This window comes from Salmo salar, chromosome ssa26 (assembly GCF_905237065.1).
Source record: "Salmo salar chromosome ssa26, Ssal_v3.1, whole genome shotgun sequence".
NCBI classification, from domain to species: Eukaryota; Metazoa; Chordata; class Actinopteri; order Salmoniformes; family Salmonidae; genus Salmo; species Salmo salar.
The window spans coordinates 29259172-29278681 of NC_059467.1; the positions used below are offsets into that span (position 1 = coordinate 29259172).

At 45.6% G+C, this 19510-nt stretch overlaps 1 protein-coding gene across 8 annotated transcripts in view; it reads right to left on the minus strand.

Moving 5' to 3' along the window:
* Positions 1-19510, minus strand: part of LOC106587586 (chromodomain-helicase-DNA-binding protein 9) — a 121828-nt gene that overhangs the window by 83583 nt on the left and 18735 nt on the right. Inside the window, exon 1 of one of the 8 annotated variants that reach the window (XM_045708566.1) lies at positions 2330-3223. The exons of the other annotated variants lie outside the window; for them this stretch is intronic. Within the exon in view, the coding sequence (XP_045564522.1) occupies positions 2330-2359 (30 nt within the window). The 5' untranslated portion in view covers positions 2360-3223. Of the gene's footprint in view, positions 1-2329; positions 3224-19510 lie in introns of those variants that run through there. 8 annotated transcript variants of the gene reach the window in all.

The following is a 19510-nucleotide window of genomic DNA, read 5'->3' on the forward strand; positions in this document are numbered from 1 at the left end:
CTTCCCCCTCAGTTAACCCTCCACAGCCTCTCTCACACATCATCTTCCCCTTCAGTTAACCCTCCACAGCCTCTCACACATCATCTTCCCCTTCAGTTAACCCTCCACAGCCTCTCACACATCATCCCCCTCAGTTAACCCTCCACAGCCTCTCACACATCATCTTTCCCCTCAGTTAACCCTCCACAGCCTCTCACACATCATCTTCCCCCTCAGTTAACCCTCCATAGCCTCTCACACATCATCTTCCCCCTCAGTTAACCCTCCACAGCCTCTCACACATCATCTTCCCCCTCAGTTAACCCTCCACAGCCTCTCACACATCATCTTCCCCCTCAGGAACAGAAGTGTGAAATGTACCATATCAGCTTTGCTGCCTGGAATGAGAGTCAAGTCACCCAGGCAGGCTCAATAAGGAAATGTTGTAAACACAAAGGAATGGGATTACAAAAGTGAACCAGCGAAGCTCTGAAAAACCCCATGTGCATAACAATCAAGCTGTATACTTACACTGCTGCTTAGTGACGTGGGGAGAGAGAGACAGACAGAGAAAGACTAGAAATGAAGCAACATGCTATGAGCTATGTGTAGTTTGTAGTCTTAGCCTTTAGCAGTAGCTGACAGAGGAGAGACATACTCAGAAATCAGCCTTCTCAGGAAGCTTAACTCATCATTTCCAAGAAATGGCAGATGAGGAAAAGTACGCATTTTCATTGCACTCTAAGGCCGTATGATATGAATGTGATTGTCGAAAGGGAAGTTACACTGATCGATCTAGAAAACAGAACACTAAAAACAACAGCCAGCTGGTCTAGAAAACACACACAGCAGAAGTCACAACACTGTTAGCTAGTTGGTTGTACCTCTCTTATTAGGCCCTCTAAGCCTTGATAATGGTATAGCCTTGACATAGGCTTAGCATAGCCTTGATAGCCTTTTAAAGACTTAAACAACCAGTCAATAGAATATCCCATTCTGCTGCTGTGTCTCTACCCCACTACCTCACAGACATGCTAAAAGTGTTGCTCTCTGAACTTTCTACTAGCCACACATTTTTCCCCTCTAGTCACATAGATTGCAGCAGCACAAAGTTTCATTAAGACAGGCAGAAAGAAACAGAGAGAGGCAGGACCGGCACACTGACATTCAGCCAAACTAGAATAAATAATACAGACAAGGCTGATACGTGATAAAATGGGAATAAAACATGGGCTGAGTTTTATTCCCTTCGGGTGGGCCCAGAGCCTATAAATGGATGAGCTAATCTCTACGTGTTGCAGTCAGAGTGGATGGCTACATGACCCGAGGCCGAGCCACAGCACGGCACAGCCAGTTGCTTTCCTGACTGCTAAATAAAGAGAATTATCTTGAACTGCCACAAACAAAGCGGGGGGAGGGGAGAAATAAATGACAGTTCATTTGGAAGATAAACAAGAGCTGTAGCTACAGAATTTTAGGTTTAACGTGTGCTGTGATGCCCAGGAAATCATTGCCCAGAACTGAAATATTCTCATTATTCAAGTCCAAGGTAAAAAAAGAAGGGGAGGAAAGAGAAAGTCAAGGTAAAGAACAGGGAAGAGAGGGAAGGAGCAAAGGGGAGAGAGGGCGGCAATGAGAGCAGGAATGAGAGTTTGTATGAAAAGTGAGTGAGAAAGGGAGAGAGAAGAAAAATGCACCAAAACCAAGTGTTCTGCAGCTGTGTAATACGACTATAAATAACTGAAATTACAGGCTGCCAGCACTGCAGTGATTTCAATCTCTCTCTCTGCCACCACACGCTCCCATGAAAACACTTTGCACTATTACAGTAAGGAGAGACTACAGAGAGATAGAGATAGCCAGGACATTTGGGCCAGTTAGTCCGCTCACTCACTAACCCCTTACTTCCCTCAGTCCCTCATGCAGTGCTGTGTGACTGATGTACTCATCTTATGTGACACACACACACACACACACACACACACACACACACACACACACACACACACACACACACACACACACACACACACACACACACACACACACACGTCGCCTTTTGCATCGAACCAGAGATGGGAAGGAATCTATGGAGGAGGGGGTGTGGGAGATGAGAGAAAACGAGGAACAAAGTGAAAGGAGGGGGGTAGTGAAGGGAGAGCATAGCTAGCACAGCTAAGCAAATTAGTATGGGAAAGAGCAGCAACAAGGAGTTCAAGATGGCGACAGTGGAGCTGCATCAGGCAGGCAGCATGAGCCAGTAGCAGAGGAGGTTGTTCAGTTGTTCAGTTCCTGTCGTCCGGCCCCTCCTCCCTCCTCCCTCCCCTCTCTCTCTGTGCAGCTCACTTACCCTTCCTCTTGGCCTCTTCACTGTAGACATGTTTTTTTCTATTTTTTTTTGTTCTTCCTCCCCCTCTCTCTCCAACCACCTAACAAAAGCCTTGCCCTTTTGCCGGGTTTTTTCTCTCTCTCTCTCGCTCACTCTCTCTTTCGTTCGTTCGATGGTCTGTCTTGCTTGAGCTGCGTGTCCACCCCCTCCCCCCTCCACAGGCAGCGTACAGGCGGGGGCGGTGGAGCCTCCTCTCCTTCACCTCCTCTCCTCTCCTCCCCTAGCGGGCAGGGCTCAGGCTCAGTAGGAGTGCATGGGGCTGGGCTGTTAGATCACTGGGAGAGCTGGGAGCAGGGCTGGTTGCGCCAGAAGAGGTGCGAGGCAGTGGCAGTCCAGGAAGCTCGTCTCATTCTGCTGCTACTGCGTGCTTCAGCTCCGTCCGGCTCAGGCGGGTCGTGGTGTGAGTGTCAGCGTCGCTCTCTCGCTCTACCCTCCTCTCTTCCCTCCCTTCTCATTGATTCCCCTCCGCTAGCAATCGCGTGCTCTCTCCGTCCGCTCGCTCTACCTCTCTCTACTCGTTCCTTTTTCTTGCTCTCTTCGTTCGTGCCTCTTTCACTTACATCCCAGGGTAAGGTAGGCTACTCCTTTGTACACAAAAAGGGTTTTGTGCTTGCTTGCTTGGTTGTTTTCCTTTTTCCACTAGTTTTCCCCTCCTCTTCCCTCTCTGCCCTCCCTCTCCCGTGCTGGGGTGTGTATGGCGAGGAGCTGGAGTCTCCAGCAGCAGAGCGGTGGAAAATGAAAGCAGCACAAAGCAGCAAAATGCATCAGCATGAATATTAGAGATGTCGTTAAAATCCAGACTCGTTCTCTCTCTCTCTCTCACTCACTCTCTCTTTGTGAGGAAGTAGGCCAGCAGATGGTGCTAGCAGTTATTACATTAACTTTCACAACTTAACCCCAAAAGCACTGAATTTCTACACAAGCACAGAGATTAACATAAATGGAATGCAATGTGTTGCACATTGCTCTATACATAAAACCGTATACACAAAAAACTGAGTGACATCATTTTATGTTGTACAGAATCATAACATGAAAATCCACTATGAGAAAAAACGAAACAATACACTATTAAACAACCAAACAGCAAACAACCAACGTGAGCAAAACCATGAAACCATGAGGCTAAAAAGCCACAGTACTGTCCCTAGTACAGCACACTAACACACTGAGAGCTCCCTCCCAGAGACTGTCGGTAAAGCACTGATCTCAGACACACTCTGGTGGGGAAAGAGAGACGCAGATAGATGCTGGCCACCCAGCCACACAGGAAGAAAATCGCTCTCGAAAGAGGTGACAGGATAGCCCCCCACACACACAAATGCGTGCGAGATGTGAAAGGACAGACCGTGACGAGCCTTCTCTCCCTTCCCTGACTGACAGTCTGACTGGAGGGGCGATGGAAGAGAGGGAGGGGGCTCCCTGGAACATGACGCAAGGGCCATGTGCTCCAGCAGGCACATGGTGCTGGGAGGGGAACACACAGACATGCCTGGCTGGCCTAGAGCCTGCCTTGGCACAGGGTTAGGTCCCAGAGTGGAGACACACACATCACCAGAGAGACATGCCTGGCTGGCCTGGAGCCTGCCTGGCACAGGGTTAGGCACAGGGTTAGGACCCAGAGTGGAGACACACACATCACCAGATAAGGCTAAGTACCTGGAGATGGATAGTTAGCTCCCTGCTAGTTAGAAATAACAGTAACAGGTCTGAAGCTACAGACTAGTAAGCTACAGGCTAAAGGCTACATGGCTATGTGGCTAAGGGAAGGACATTTGCAGCAGAGCAGCAGCTCTCTCCCTGTCTGAAATGTAACACTGGTTAATGATATTAGAGCAGAATTATCTCACATGGATAATAGCTGAAAGGGGCACTGAGCTCTTAAGGACATAGGCCTAGTTCACTTAGCTGATCTGTGTTGCTTTATCGCTTTAATAAGTAGACTAGTATGATTAGTAGGCCTTAAGTAAGTCATAATCTATGTCAATATTCCTAGCTTTCCATTAGGCGTTGGGGAAACTAGAGAGAAAGAGAAGGGGAGAGAGAGGTAGGAAATAAAGAGAGACTGACTGATGAATTTAACTGGCCCTCTCATCAGTAGTGGCAAACAAAGGTGAAAGCTAAAAGGAAAGCTCTCCTTCCTGACTGGCTAAATAAACAACAGCTCAGCTGCAATATCATTTGGCTCTGCTATCTCCAGCCGATGTCTCAGCACAACTCTCTTACAAAACCTGCCAGACACCTAACTCTGTGGAAGAACATTGGAACTACAAACATGACAAAACATTGAACTGTACAACTGTAGGAATAACATAAGACTGGTTAAAGTCCAACGTAGAGTATGTGTGGGAGGTCACAATGTACACAGTAGGTTGTGTTAACTCCAATCTAGTGCCCATGTGCTTGTCCCCATGCCCATATCTAGATACATTAGCCTGTGCTGTGTGTTTGTGTGCGCATTCATGTGTCTGTGTGCGTGCTTACTAGCGGTAGGCTATATGTGTGTTCTCCCCATGTTTGAGTGGGCATCTGATATAGGCTAGCTGTCAGGCTAGGCCTTGGGAGTTGGACTCCTGTTCTAGGAGAGACGGAACGAAGGGAACTAAATGACACAACATGCCAATTACCGTCCCTGCTGTGGAGCGAGAACATGTCACATGCCAGAGGGGAGCATTCCATACAACAGGAATAAACTATTGCGTAGTGGCAGTGGGCCTCACTCTCACAGAAACAGAGCCTCACTCTCACAGAGACAGAGCCTCACTCTCACAGAGCCCCTGAAAAAGATCAATGCACAGCTGTAGAACAATGTCAAGAACACAGGTAAAAATACTGCATGTATAGTGTAATTCAGGGAGATATTTTAATAACAGGTATGCAGCCATATTATATACTGCATGTTGAGCATGAACATTTCAACACCTGATATGGAGTACAGTGTGCTGATGTATAGTACACTGAGGGGTTCACTGGGACGGACAGACAGCATCCTTTTAGTCTGGGACCGACATCATAATGTAAAAGACTACATAACAGGCTGTTCAATGAGAGAGAGGTAGGTAGGAGAAACAGATAGAGGTAGATAGAGAAAGAGAGAGGTAGGAGAAACAGATAGAGGTAGATAGAGAAAGAGAGAGGTAGGAGCAACAGATAGAGGTAGATAGAGAAAGAGGGAGGTAGGTAGGAGCAACAGATAGAGGTAGATAGAGAAAGAGAGAGAGAGGTAGGAGCAACAGATAGAGGTAGATAGAGAAAGAGAGAGGTAGGAGCAACAGATAGAGGTAGATAGAGAAAGAGGTAGATAGAGAAAGAGAGAGGTAGGTAGGAGCAACAGATAGAGGTAGATAGAGAAAGAGAGAGAGAGGTAGGAGAAACAGATAGAGGTAGATAGAGAAAGAGGTAGATAGAGAAAGAGAGAGGTAGGAGAAACAGATAGAGGTAGATAGAGAAAGAGAGAGGTAGGAGAAACAGATAGAGGTAGATAGAGAAAGAGAGAGAGAGGTAGGTAGGAGCAACAGATAGAGGTAGATAGAGAAAGAGAGAGGTAGGAGCAACAGATAGAGGTAGATAGAGAAAGAGGGAGGTAGGTAGGAGAAACAGATAGAGGTAGATAGAGAAAGAGAGAGGTAGGTAGGAGAAACAGATAGAGGTAGATAGAGAAAGAGAGAGGTAGGAGGAACAGATAGAGGTAGATATAGAAAGAGAGAGGTAGGAGCAACAGATAGAGGTAGATAGAGAAAGAGAGAGGTAGGAGCAACAGATAGAGGTAGATAGAGAAAGAGAGAGGTAGGAGCAACAGATAGAGGTAGATAGAGAAAGAGGTAGATAGAGAAAGAGAGAGGTAGGTAGGAGAAACAGATAGAGGTAGATAGAGAAAGAGAGAGGTAGGAGGAACAGATAGAGGTAGATAGAGAAAGAGAGAGGTAGGAGAAACAGATAGAGGTAGATAGAGAAAGAGAGAGGAGGAATAGAGGTAGATAGAGAAAGAGAGAGGTAGGAGGAACAGATAGAGGTAGATAGAGAAAGAGAGAGGTAGGAGCAACAGATAGAGGTAGATAGAGAAAGAGAGAGGTAGGAGCAACAGATAGAGGTAGATAGAGAAAGAGGGAGGTAGGTAGGAGAAACAGATAGAGGTAGATAGAGAAAGAGAGAGGTAGGAGGAACAGATAGAGGTAGATAGAGAAAGAGGTAGATAGAGAAAGAGAGAGGTAGATAGAGAAAGCTAGGGAGAGATTCAATAACACCCATGTATACGTAGATTCATACACAGGAAGGCTTTTATCTGCCAGCGACTGGCTCTGCACAGGGTGTATTGTCTCTCTAGGCTGAGAATGTGTTGGTGAAAACAAGGGAGAAACAGGAACAGTGAATGCAGGCAGGCAGCCAAACACACATGCTTAACTGGTCACATGGCTTGGTGGAGCCTTGGCAACCCAACGGTTAACATGCAAATAGGCCTCCTGGCAGAGAAATGAGTGTGCTGGGGGGGGCTTCCCTCTAAAGTGAGTGACAGTGAGTGAGTGAGTGAGTGAGTGAGTGAGTGAGTGAGTGAGTGAGTGAGTGAGTGAGTGAGTGAGTGAGTGAGTGAGTGAGTGAGTGAGTGAGTGAGTGAGTGAGTGAGTGAGTGAGTGAGTGAGTGAGTGAGTGAGTGAGTGAGTGAGTGAGAGTAAAAGAGACAGAACGAGATAAAGAGGGAGCCAGAGGCACAGGTGTGAGTCTCTAAACAGTCCATAATAACCTCATCACAGACTCAGAGCCTGTATTAGTGTGCCTGCCACTCTTACTTCTGCCTCCCTCTGCAGGCCTTTGAGTAGGACTCCACTAAAACACAGTTAGGGAAATTGACATTTATCATCCTAGGACAGGATGGAACTCACACTATAACTGTGCACACACTTTAGCCAATCATAGAGCCCACAAGACCCACCATATCAACAGTTAGCCTATATTTTCACCCACTAGGTAGTGCTGTAATGCTGGTTGTATAGGCTAGTAGGCTGTTGTAACAGAGAGAGCTGAGCAAGTGAACATAGTGTTCCTTCAGAGCAAATATAGGAGACAGTGTGTGGTACTGGTCCCTAGAACTTTAATCAATGACAGCCTACTTTTCTTTTGATGACTAATAAAGTGCATAGTACAGGAATAATAGAGATGATCCACTGCTTCTCTCTCACTTCAGCGTTTGCCTAAACGTTTTCCTTTTAAAAATATCTTAAGTCTACCTAGAAGTCAACCTTTGACGTCGACTCTTCCTTAAAAATACTCCTCACAGCAAAGTGTGTCGCGTCTTCGTGCATAACGTCCCTAAGAATAGTTCTTGGCCTTGTGTTGTGAGAGGGATAATACCAGCAGTATACAACACTACTCACCTTCCCAGTTCCCAACCAGAGACCAAACCTACTGCCTGGTTAATGGAATATAGATTAGTCTGTCAGGAGGTGGGGAAGAGATTAGGCCTGTTAATTAGGCCTATGGCTGTGGGCCAATTTAAAGTCATGCATGGAGAGTGAGGAAAGAGGGAGAGAGAAGAGAGGAGAGAGAGAGATGGAGTGTGTGTATGAGAGAAAGAGATAGAGAGGGGGAGGTAGAGAGGAGAGAGAGAGAGATGGAGTGTGTGTATGAGAGAACGAGATAGAGAGGGGGAGGTAGAGAGGAGAGAGAGAGAGGGGGAGGTAGAGAGGAGAGAGAGAGAGATGGAGTGTGTGTATGAGAGAAAGAGATAGAGAGGGGGAGGTAGAGAGGTGTAGTTGATAAATGAAAGGGGCACACTGCACGGCGATGCTTCCTGAACCAATTAAAAAGAGTATCAGGCCTTAATGATCCTTCACAGGGTAGGAGAGGTGGTGCTGGCGCTAACCTCTTGTCCCGGGGAGAGGCTAATAACAGAAATGACACTCAGTGGGCTAACAGGACTTACAGGTCCTCCGTCCTCACTCTCTGACCTGGTCCACTTTGACCTGTGCTGTCACAGCCTGGCTGGCACACAGCTCTAGCAGGTCACATGGCAGCAGGGCCTTAGGCAGAGCTGCAGTAGTACAATATATGGCATTTAACTGGGCTGTATTCACATAGGGTTGACCCAAACCATACTGTCTGGCTCTGATACCACTATTTTCTTATTCTATGTTGGATGTGTAACCAGGCAAATGGCCAGCCCAGTACAGCTTAGATTAGTTTGGCTCAGTGTGAAAAGGGTACTGGTTGCCTGTATCTGGATGGAGGAGTGGATGTGGAGAAATGTGGGTGGCAGAAGGACAGACATGTTACAGAGTTAAGTCTAATACCATAGCCTAATTAGGCTAATGTTCTGCAGACCATGTGTAGTAGGCCTAGGCCTACAGATTAGGAAGGGGCAAACTACAGGGAATTATCCATTCTGAATAGAAACAGTATCAATAAAGTTGTATTGAATTAAAAAATCTAGTGTTCTTATTCCTTATGTGAGGGATAATCAACGAGGGGCTATGAGTTCTATGGAAAATAATGAACGACGTGGAAGGTGTGTTTCAAGATGCGCTAGCGAAATTTTCCAGTAGAAATGTGTTCATCTACTGAAGTAGCTAGCAGGTTTACTAGATAGCTATAGTAGTTGCTGTGGTAAACAAACAAACAAACTTGTTAGTTTAGCTAACCAAACCATCAGTCCTAGCTTGCCATTATGAAAATCTGATTCAACAATGCCAATAAAGTTTTCAATTCAAGTTTTGCTTTGAAAATCAGCTCAAACATGGAACATGTAAGAATGAACTAGAGCCATTGAGTTCTACCGTGCTAATATAAGCAATTATACAACGAGTGGGTCTAATCCTGAATGCTGATTGGTTAAAACCACATTCCATTTGGTGTCTATTCCACAAGTTACCACCGGTTAAATCTATGAAGTTAAAATGCTTAATTACTCTGTTCCATCTGACTGCGCAATCCACTGTCTCATCAACCCAGCCAAGCAATTTATAAACTTGATCTCCACTATGAAAAGCATCTAGAAATTCTCACATTTATTTTAGACTAACATTTCGTTTTCAACAGTGAAGATTTGTATAAACCTTGCTGTCTGTCTCTCCGACATTTTCAACATTGCTTCAATATTCAAATTCAATCTCCAGCTGTCCCATAGTAATGAAGGTGTCGGAGTCGGGACGAGACAGACAGACACAGGCAGCGTTTTTCAGCCAATCGAAATCATGACGCAGCTGGCATAATTTTATGGATATATACAAAGAAATGTAAATTGAAAAAAGGTAAAAGTGAAGCTAGTTCGCAGTCTTTCCAGATTGAATTTGAAGTGATTGTGTTAGCTGTGTTGTTGGCTTGCTCCTCTGAACAACAGTGTCCTGACGAGTGAGCACATTTTCTATGCCAGGCGAAATCGCACCTCATTAGCTCATTGTTATGGATGTATTCAAATAAATGTCACTAGAAAACAGCGTAAACACATGCAAATGCAGCTACTTTGCTGTTATTCTGGCTATACTTTTTGACTTGACTAAGTTAGCCGTAGTTGGCTAACTAGCAAGCAAGGCATAAGAACTTTACCAGCCATTATGGCAATGGAACATTTAAAACCAACGACTGGGTCGCGTCCATACTGTAGATACAGAACAAAAAGACTGGGTCGCGTCCATACTGTAGATACAGAACAAAAAGACTGGGTCGTGTCCCTACTGTAGATACAGAACAAAAAGACTGGGTCGCGTCCATACTGTAGATACAGAACAAAAAGACTGGGTCGCGTCCATACTGTAGATACAGAACAAAAAGACTGGGTCGTGTCCCTACTGTAGATACAGAACAAAAAGACTGGGTCGCGTCCATACTGTAGATACAGAACAAAAAGACTGGGTCGCGTCCATACTGTAGATACAGAACAAAAAGACTGGGTCGTGTCCATACTGTAGATACAGAACAAAAAGACTGGGTCGCGTCCATACTGTAGATACAGAACAAAAAGACTGGGTCGCGTCCATAAGGTAGATACAGAACAAAAAGACTGGGTCGCGTCCATACTGTAGATACAGAACAAAAAGACTGGGTCGCGTCCCTACTGTAGATACAGAACAAAAAGACTGGGTCGCGTCCCTACTGTAGATACAGAACAAAAAGACTGGGTCGCGTCCATACTGTAGATACAGAACAAAAAGACTGGGTCGCGTCCCTACTGTAGATACAGAACAAAAAGACTGGGTCGCGTCCATACTGTAGATACAGAACAAAAAGACTGTCCATACTGTAGATACAGAACAAAAAGACTGGGTCGCGTCCCTACTGTAGATACAGAACAAAAAGACTGGGTCGCGTCCATACTGTAGATACAGAACAAAAAGACTGGGTCGCGTCCATACTGTAGATACAGAACAAAAAGACTGGGTCGCGTCCATACTGTAGATACAGAACAAAAAGACTGGGTCGCGTCCATACTGTAGATACAGAACAAAAAGACTGGGTCGTGTCCATACTGTAGATACAGAACAAAAAGACTGGGTCGCGTCCATACTGTAGATACAGAACAAAAAGACTGGGTCGTGTCCATACTGTAGATACAGAACAAAAAGACTGGGTCGTGTCCATACTGTAGATACAGAACAAAAAGACTGGGTCGCGTCCATACTGTAGATACAGAACAAAAAGACTGGGTCGCGTCCATACTGTAGATACAGAACAAAAAGACTGGGTCGCGTCCATACTGTAGATACAGAACAAAAAGACTGGGTCGCGTCCCTACTGTAGATACAGAACAAAAAGACTGGGTCGCGTCCCTACTGTAGATACAGAACAAAAAGACTGGGTCGCGTCCCTACTGTAGATACAGAACAAAAAGACTGGGTCGTGTCCATACTGTAGATACAGAACAAAAAGACTGGGTCGCGTCCATACTGTAGATACAGAACAAAAAGACTGGGTCGCGTCCATACTGTAGATACAGAACAAAAAGACTGGGTCGCGTCCCTACTGTAGATACAGAACAAAAAGACTGGGTCGCGTCCCTACTGTAGATACAGAACAAAAAGACTGGGTCGCGTCCATACTGTAGATACAGAACAAAAAGACTGGGTCGCGTCCATACTGTAGATACAGAACAAAAAGACTGGGTCGCGTCCATACTGTAGATACAGAACAAAAAGACTGGGTCGCGTCCCTACTGTAGATACAGAACAAAAAGACTGGGTCGCGTCCCTACTGTAGATACAGAACAAAAAGACTGGGTCGCGTCCATACTGTAGATACAGAACAAAAAGACTGGGTCGCGTCCCTACTGTAGATACAGAACAAAAAGACTGGGTCGCGTCCATACTGTAGATACAGAACAAAAAGACTGGGTCGCGTCCATACTGTAGATACAGAACAAAAAGACTGGGTCGCGTCCATACTGTAGATACAGAACAAAAAGACTGGGCCGCGTCCATACTGTAGATACAGAACAAAAAGACTGGGTCGCGTCCATACTGTAGATACAGAACAAAAAGACTGGGTCGCGTCCATACTGTAGATACAGAACAAAAAGACTGGGTCGCGTCCATACTGTAGATACAGAACAAAAAGACTGGGTCGCGTCCATACTGTAGATACAGAACAAAAAGACTGGGTCGCGTCCCTACTGTAGATACAGAACAAAAAGACTGGGTCGTGTCCATACTGTAGATACAGAACAAAAAGACTGGGTCGCGTCCATAAGGTAGATACAGAACAAAAAGACTGGGTCGCGTCCATACTGTAGATACAGAAAAAAAAGACTGAATGACTGAGTCGCGTCTCAGGCAACCGAACTGATAGAACAAACAACCAGCCGGCCTGGGTAGCAACCCTAGATTTGTGTCGGGACTATATCTTGTGAAAGGATGAAATGGTATGAATAAATTCATTAAAATGTTTTTAATGAAAATATGTCAATCATTATTTTAATATGTTGGTAACTCGTTGTATAAAAGTGATACTGCCCGAGAAGCCGGTGTTTGGAGGATATATTGGCTTGGTCTCGGGCCTGACAACACCAGTGCCAATATATCCTCCAAACACCGGCTTCTCGGGCATTATCACTTAAATAATGCACACTCTAGAATGCCCTTCAAGCCAATCAGAAACAAGTATTCAACAATGCCATGGTATAAACATGAATAACATTAGGTTCCCAGTCCAAAGTTTAATATTATACTGTATAAGCTTGGGCCTTATTTCCTAAGAAATGCACTTACACTACTAGGTGGTATGATGGTATTAAACTCTGTAGATCTATACACAGGAGAACTATAGCTTCAACCAAGTACACACTCCTAGTACGCTAGGCTGTGTGTGTGGGCCTCCCTCTCTGGTCTGTTGGAGATATTTATAGTTATTACCCAGAAAGCTCTAAGGCCCAGGCCAAGACACACACACACACGCAGGCACATTGACACACACACACACAGCTTGGCATGTTAATTCCTTGCAAATGCAGCGATTAGCAATTCACATAGGTTATGATATCATTAGCCGTACCTGCCATGGCAGAGAGAGGGCTGCACCATCACACCCATTACACATCCTCAAATAGCTCCCAATGAAGAAGCTTTACTAACAGCCACCTATTAGCCTCCATTAGTCATTCAGTTAACTGACTCCTTCATTTCATTAAGAGAGGCATGCGATGGCCATTTGCATCTGTGAGAGGGATGGTGATAGGAGTGGTTCATGGATGGACTGGGAGTGGTTCATGGATGGACTGGGAGTGGTTCATGGATGGACTGGGACTGGGGAGGGTAAGGTAGTTTGGGCCTGGTCGTTAGGGATTGTATTGGATAGCAGAGGTGTGACAGAGGGGAGAGGGCAGTCTGGGGTCATTGAAGATTATGCTGTATCTGTCATTAGTACAGTATGGGGAAGGTCTGAGAGAGCCTCTATGATACACCACAAAACTAATGTTCCCCTTGTTGTGCAGTGACACACCCAAAACCTTAAGGTTTTTAGGCCTATCCAGATAAATAAGCTGAATGGTTATTACATTATCCTAGCAAGCACTACAATGAGCAGACACTCAAGGTCATTGCAGAATAACTTTTCAATATAGCCATCAAAACAACCTGCCAATGAGCAGCCTACTTACTGGGGAGCAGGGATGGTGGGAGGGGCTTCCAACAACAGTGGTACCCTTAGGGCTTAGACCAGCGATTCTCAACAAATTTGGGTTGTGAGAGGTTTTGAATGGGTCGCGCGTGGGATGTCTAAAAAATGAAATAATAATGAAAAAGATTGTCCAGTCTGAACTTAACCAATTTAAACCAGGTAGAAAGTGTGTAGAAATTATAATGAATTTACATTTTAAAATAATCTCTGAACAAATTTTCTTCAATCACAGTATTTTCAATATAGAGCTATTAGCAGTGGTATCTGGGTCTCAAACCAGTGACTTTATTAACATTCTTCAACATTCTGTTTTCAACATGTTTATTAACATTCTGTCAATGTAATTATTGACAATGAAAGAGGTGGGAATGTTGTTTCCTTTTCATATAATTGATACATTTACTATCAATATAGCATTAAAAATGATTTCCTATATTGTATTTTGGATATTCTTTTTCACGGTGCGAATATTGGCTCGTAACTGAGACAACCTGGTTCAATTTGGGTCCCGAGGCAAAACCAGCTGTGAACAACTGCTTAGACCATCTCATCTTTACTGCTTGTTCAGAGACAGAGACAGAGAGAGAGAGAGAGAGAGAGAGAGAGAGAGACAGAGAGACACAGAGAGAGAGACAGAGAGAGAGAGAGACAGAGAGACAGAGAGAGACAGAGAGAGAGAGAGACAGAGAAAGAGAGAGAGACAGAGAAAGAGAGAGAGACAGAGAAAGAGAGAGACAGAGAAAGAGAGAGAGCGCGGTGCAGTCAAGCAGATTTAAGAGGGCATTTTAAGGCTGGCATAGGCAGGTCTGTCTGTCTGTCTGTCTGTCTGTCTGCCTGCCTGCCTGCCTGCTGCGTGCCTGTGTGAAAAATGAGAGAGAAACTGAGAGCCAATTCATCTAGAGAGGATTTGTCCTCCACAATCACTAGATGTAACAGTGTAACCACAGCCCCATCATCTGTCAGCCTGACCGACAGGTTCATTTCAACACAGGTCCCAGCAGACTGCACGGCCCTCTATGATGGACTGAGCTGATTCAGGAGAACATCAGAATGAAAACATCTATCAATGGGTGTTCCCCCACAATTGTCAAATATATGGTCATAGGCACCCACAGGCGATGTTGGGCACCCCCAAGACTCAATGTATAATTGGAACTATGAGCTTCAGAGCGCAGAGCCAGGTTGGAGGTCCCTATGGGTCTGCAACGTTAGGCACAGGTGGTTGGTGGCACCATAATTGGGGAGTACGGGCTCGTGGTTCCATAGGGACCATTGGCTCCGTTCCAGCCATTATTATGAGCCGTCCTCCAAGCTGCAGCCTCTACTGGCGTTTGGCTATGATGGAGTAGAGAGGTGTAGGTGGGGGAAACAGCAGGGGGCTCACATCACTGTTAGACCTTTACAGTTCCTTCATTATTGAAGCTCTGGAAAGAGAGAGTATAGCTGCTGGCTAGGAGATACACACGCACCCGCACGCACACACACAAGTGCATACTGAGAAAGCTGTACATGCATACACATGAGTGTTGTGCACGCACACACAGATCATAAGCAAATGTACACACAAAAGCACAAACACACACAGACACAAACACACACGTCACAAACAGTGAGAGAGAGAAAGGCTGGGTTTAACATCCTCCTCCAGAGCAGGAGGAGACAGGGGCCTGTGCGAAGGGATGGCTGTGTGGGGGGCGAGGAGCAGACAGGGGCCTGTGCGAAGGGATGACTGTGTGGGGGGCGAGGAGGAGACAGGGGCCTGTGCGAAGGGATGACTGTGTGGGGGGCGAGGAGGAGACAGGGGCCTGTGCGAAGGGATGGCTGTGTGGGGGCGAGGAGCAGACAGGGGCCTGTGCGAAGGGATGGCTGTGTGGGGGGCGAGGAGGAGACAGGGGCCTGTGCGAAGGGATGGCTGTGTGGGGGCGAGGAGGAGACAGGGGCCTGTGCGAAGGGATGACTGTGTGGGGGGCGAGGAGGAGACAGGGGCCTGTGCGAAGGGATGGCTGTGTGGGGGCGAGGAGGAGACAGGGCCCTGTGCGAAGGGATGGCTGTGTGGGGGCGAGGAGGAGACAGGGGCCTGTGCGAAGGGATGGCTGTGTGGGGGCGAGGAGGAGACCGGGGCCTGTGCGAAGGGATGACTGTGTGGGGGTGAGGAGGAGACAGGGGCCTGTGCGAAGGGATGGCTGTGTGGGGGCGAGGAGGAGACAGGGTCCTGTGCGAAGGGATGACTGTGTGGGGGCGAGGAGGAGACAGGGGCCTGTGCGAAGGGATGGCTGTGTGGGGGGCGAGGAGGAGACAGGGGCCTGTGCGAAGGGATGGCTGTGTGGGGGCGAGGAGGAGACAGGGGCCTGTGCGAAGGGATGACTGTGTGGGGGCGAGGAGGAGACAGGGGCCTTTCCGAAGGGATGACTGTGTGGGGGCGAGGAGGAGACAGGGTCCTGTGCGAAGGGATGACTGTGTGGGGGGCGAGGAGGAGACAGGGGCCTGTGCGAAGGGATGACTGTGTGGGGGGTGAGGAGGAGACAGGGGCCTGTGCGAAGGGATGACTGTGTGGGGGGTGAGGAGGAGACAGGGGCCTGTGCGAAGGGATGGCTGTGTGGGGGGCGAGGAGGAGACAGGGAGGATGAAAACCATCCCAGAAACACAGGCAGGGGCACGAGAGGGAAAGGATTTTCAAATTGCCTCCATCACATTTAGACAAAAAGGATTTTCACAAATTTCTAAACGTAGGCCTATTCCTTGCTTGAGAACTGAGAAATGAACCAGCATTACCTGGAGGTAATATACAAAATAGTATGATTTATGCATGCAAATTAGCAATTGGTGGGTTCATTGCCAGGCTTCTCCATGCTATAGTTCTGAATAATAAGAGGTTAAATCAGGAGAAGGCAGGTTGTTAGCAGCAAAAAAGCAGACACCAGTGCTGCAACTGGGCGATTGCACCCCAACGTAGGCAGAAAATATTTTTGCTATCTCAGATTGTTCTGGCAATTCTCACATAGAAACTTTATTGGGAGGAAGGATATTTGACATGCTTTTTACATTTGTATCACAATTTTTAAACATTTAAATCATGATGAAAGTGGACATTTTAGGACCCCTTTTTAGACCTATACATGCCTCCTGTAAAACCTTATGATCCTTGAACCGTACATGATACAGGCAACATATTGGTTCATTATACTCCTTATAGAGGCTCTAACAAATGGAGAATGTCTAGATTCTGAAATATACATTTTCACATTAATTAATTCAATATAAAAAATATGAATTTGAATATCTCAAAAGTACATCACATTTCCACAGTGGGTTCTCTGCTAATTCTGAAGTTGTGATACATTTTATGAGCACCGCCAACACAGTGAATGGGAAAATGGATTGAAAGGGCTGTGATTGGTTAATGACCTATAATGTACATTTCTACGTATAAAAGTTACCGAAAGGTTGCTGGATCGAATCCCCGAGCTGACAAGGTAGAAATCTCTCCTTCTGCCCCTGAACAAGGCAGTTAACCCACTGTTCCCCGGTAGGCCGTCCTTGTAAATAAGAATTTGTTCTTAACTGACTTGCCTAGTAAAATAAAGGTTACACACATACTCCATATTTGAGATAACACTATAAGAAGTATAATTAACCAAGATGTTGTCTGTATCATGTACAGTTCACAGATCATAGGGTTTTACAGTATAATGACACCAAGATGTTGTCTGTGTCATGTACAGTTCACAGATCATAAGGTCTTACAGGAGACATGTATAGGTCTAAAAAGGGCCTGAAATTCCCAATTTTCAAGAAAGTGGTTTGCGATACAAATGTTAAAAGCATGTTCTACATCCTTCCTCCCAATTAAGTTTATATGTGAGAATTGACAGAACAATCAGATCATTGAAAAATATTTTCCACCTAAGCTGGTTTGGAATCGCCCAACTATGGCCACACACATTCAACTGAGGACAACAGACAGACTTGTAGTTCTGTTCTGAGCAGGAATGTTAAGAAAGTCTATAAATCAAATGAATGATCCACGCCACAACACTAAGCATTTCATACCGACAACTCAGCAGACAGGACAGTCTTGAGGTGAGGGCATACAAAATAACAGCAGCTTTGTGGCAGTATAGCGAGAGCAACCATGTGATTCAACATTCCAGAGAGATTGATTTAATTTATATGAAGGCCAAATGCCACAGACCAATAGGCCAGTGAAAACATTGAAACCTGTAGCCTAGTAATTGCACTGAGCAGCAGAGGATTGAGTTATATAGGAAGGAATTCACAGGATTCTTCCAACATATTCACCTCAGTCATCCAAGCAGGACGTATGCCTACATTCTGAGAGAAAAGAGCAACCCTCCATTTTGTACTTTGAAATGTTAAAACATGAACTTAATGGCGGCATCAGTCACTGTAAACATGAGTCATATTGTGCATGGTTAGTGACAGTAGGCCAACTGCATGTGTTGTAGACTAGAGGTATAAAACTAAACTGTATCCAAGGCAGACAGAAGACAGCGTTAGCCTACAATTTGTCCCTTTCTACAGAGTCAGTGTAATGTTGTGAAATAAAGTGTTTCTCTGTGTAAACAAACCCTTGACTCAGGGCCCAGCGCCATGGAAACCAGTGAACATACCCGGCTAGGAACCAGCAGCTACCTGACAAACCTGTCTGATCGCTTTGGGACTCCTGTGTGAAAACTAACTAACTAACTAACTATCACACTCACACACACACACACACACACACACACACACACACACACACACACACACACACACACACACACACACACACACACACACACACACACACACAGTAACAACCACACCAAGCAACTGTCATCTCCATGGAATAGCTAACACCATCACAAACCAACAAGTGTTCCTTAGACATAAAGGCAAAAGAGGCACACTGTATGAAGTATAGCCGACACATAAAGCACAATTAGCCAGAAGATCCGACCTGCTTACTTACAGCTGCACTAGGGTCGAACAGCACGACCGTGTAGATCAGGACACCGTGGAGCCGGCTTGGAAAATGTACTTCAATCCAGGGATGAGAAATTAGCTGTACTCCGAATTGTGCTATTATCCCAACTGTTACAAGACTGAATAACTGCTTCTTTTCCAGAACGCTGCCCTTTCCTCCTCATGCTAGGTAGCAGAAGCCACGTGCGGTGAACAACAAAGGATAGTCAGCCTACATCTTCGCGCTGTGATAATGTCAAAATAAAAGTTGTGTGGGGAATGGCTTTGTACATGTCAAACTCTCCCAAAACTATGGCTGTACAATAATTTATTGGTAATCCATTATTATAATGAATTGGTAACAATTTATTGATAATTGGCAATGTCAATGTTGTCAAGGGTGCATTAACAAAGGCAAAATTGTTGGAACAAAGAAATAAACTATTGAAAGACAAACACAACAACTTCCTAGTGTGTGGCTGTTTATTGCCTTTGTTAGTCCACCCTTGACAACAATGACATGGATTACCAATGAATTATTGTACTTCAGACAAGCATCCATAGTTTTGGTAAAGTTTGACCTATGGTCCTTTCAAGACAACTTGGAACTCTAGAAAGATGCCCGAGTTTCCGACTTGGAATTCCAAGTTGGATGAACATTCAAAAAACATTTCTGAGTTCCCAGTTGTCTTGAACGCAGTGAATTCTGAAATGTCAGAGTTTCCAGTGTTTTTGAACGTGGCAATATACTAAACCATTCCCCACCTGATTGGCTGACTATCGCTTGATGTTCAACTTATATTCTAGCGCCATTTCAAAATGGCTGATGTGGCTTCTGCTACCAAGCATGGCGACGAAAAGGGCAGCTTTCCAGAAAAACTAGCAGTTGTTCAAACTTCCCTGTGTAACAGTTGGGATAATGGGACAATTTGGAGTGCACTGCATTTCTCATCCCTCTATTGAGGTAGGTTTTCCGAGCCATATCTCGCGCTCGCTCCCCGGTGTCTTGATCTACACAGTCATGCTGTCCGACCCTAGCGCAGCTGTAAGCAAGCGGGCCGGTTCTGCTGGCTAAAAGCA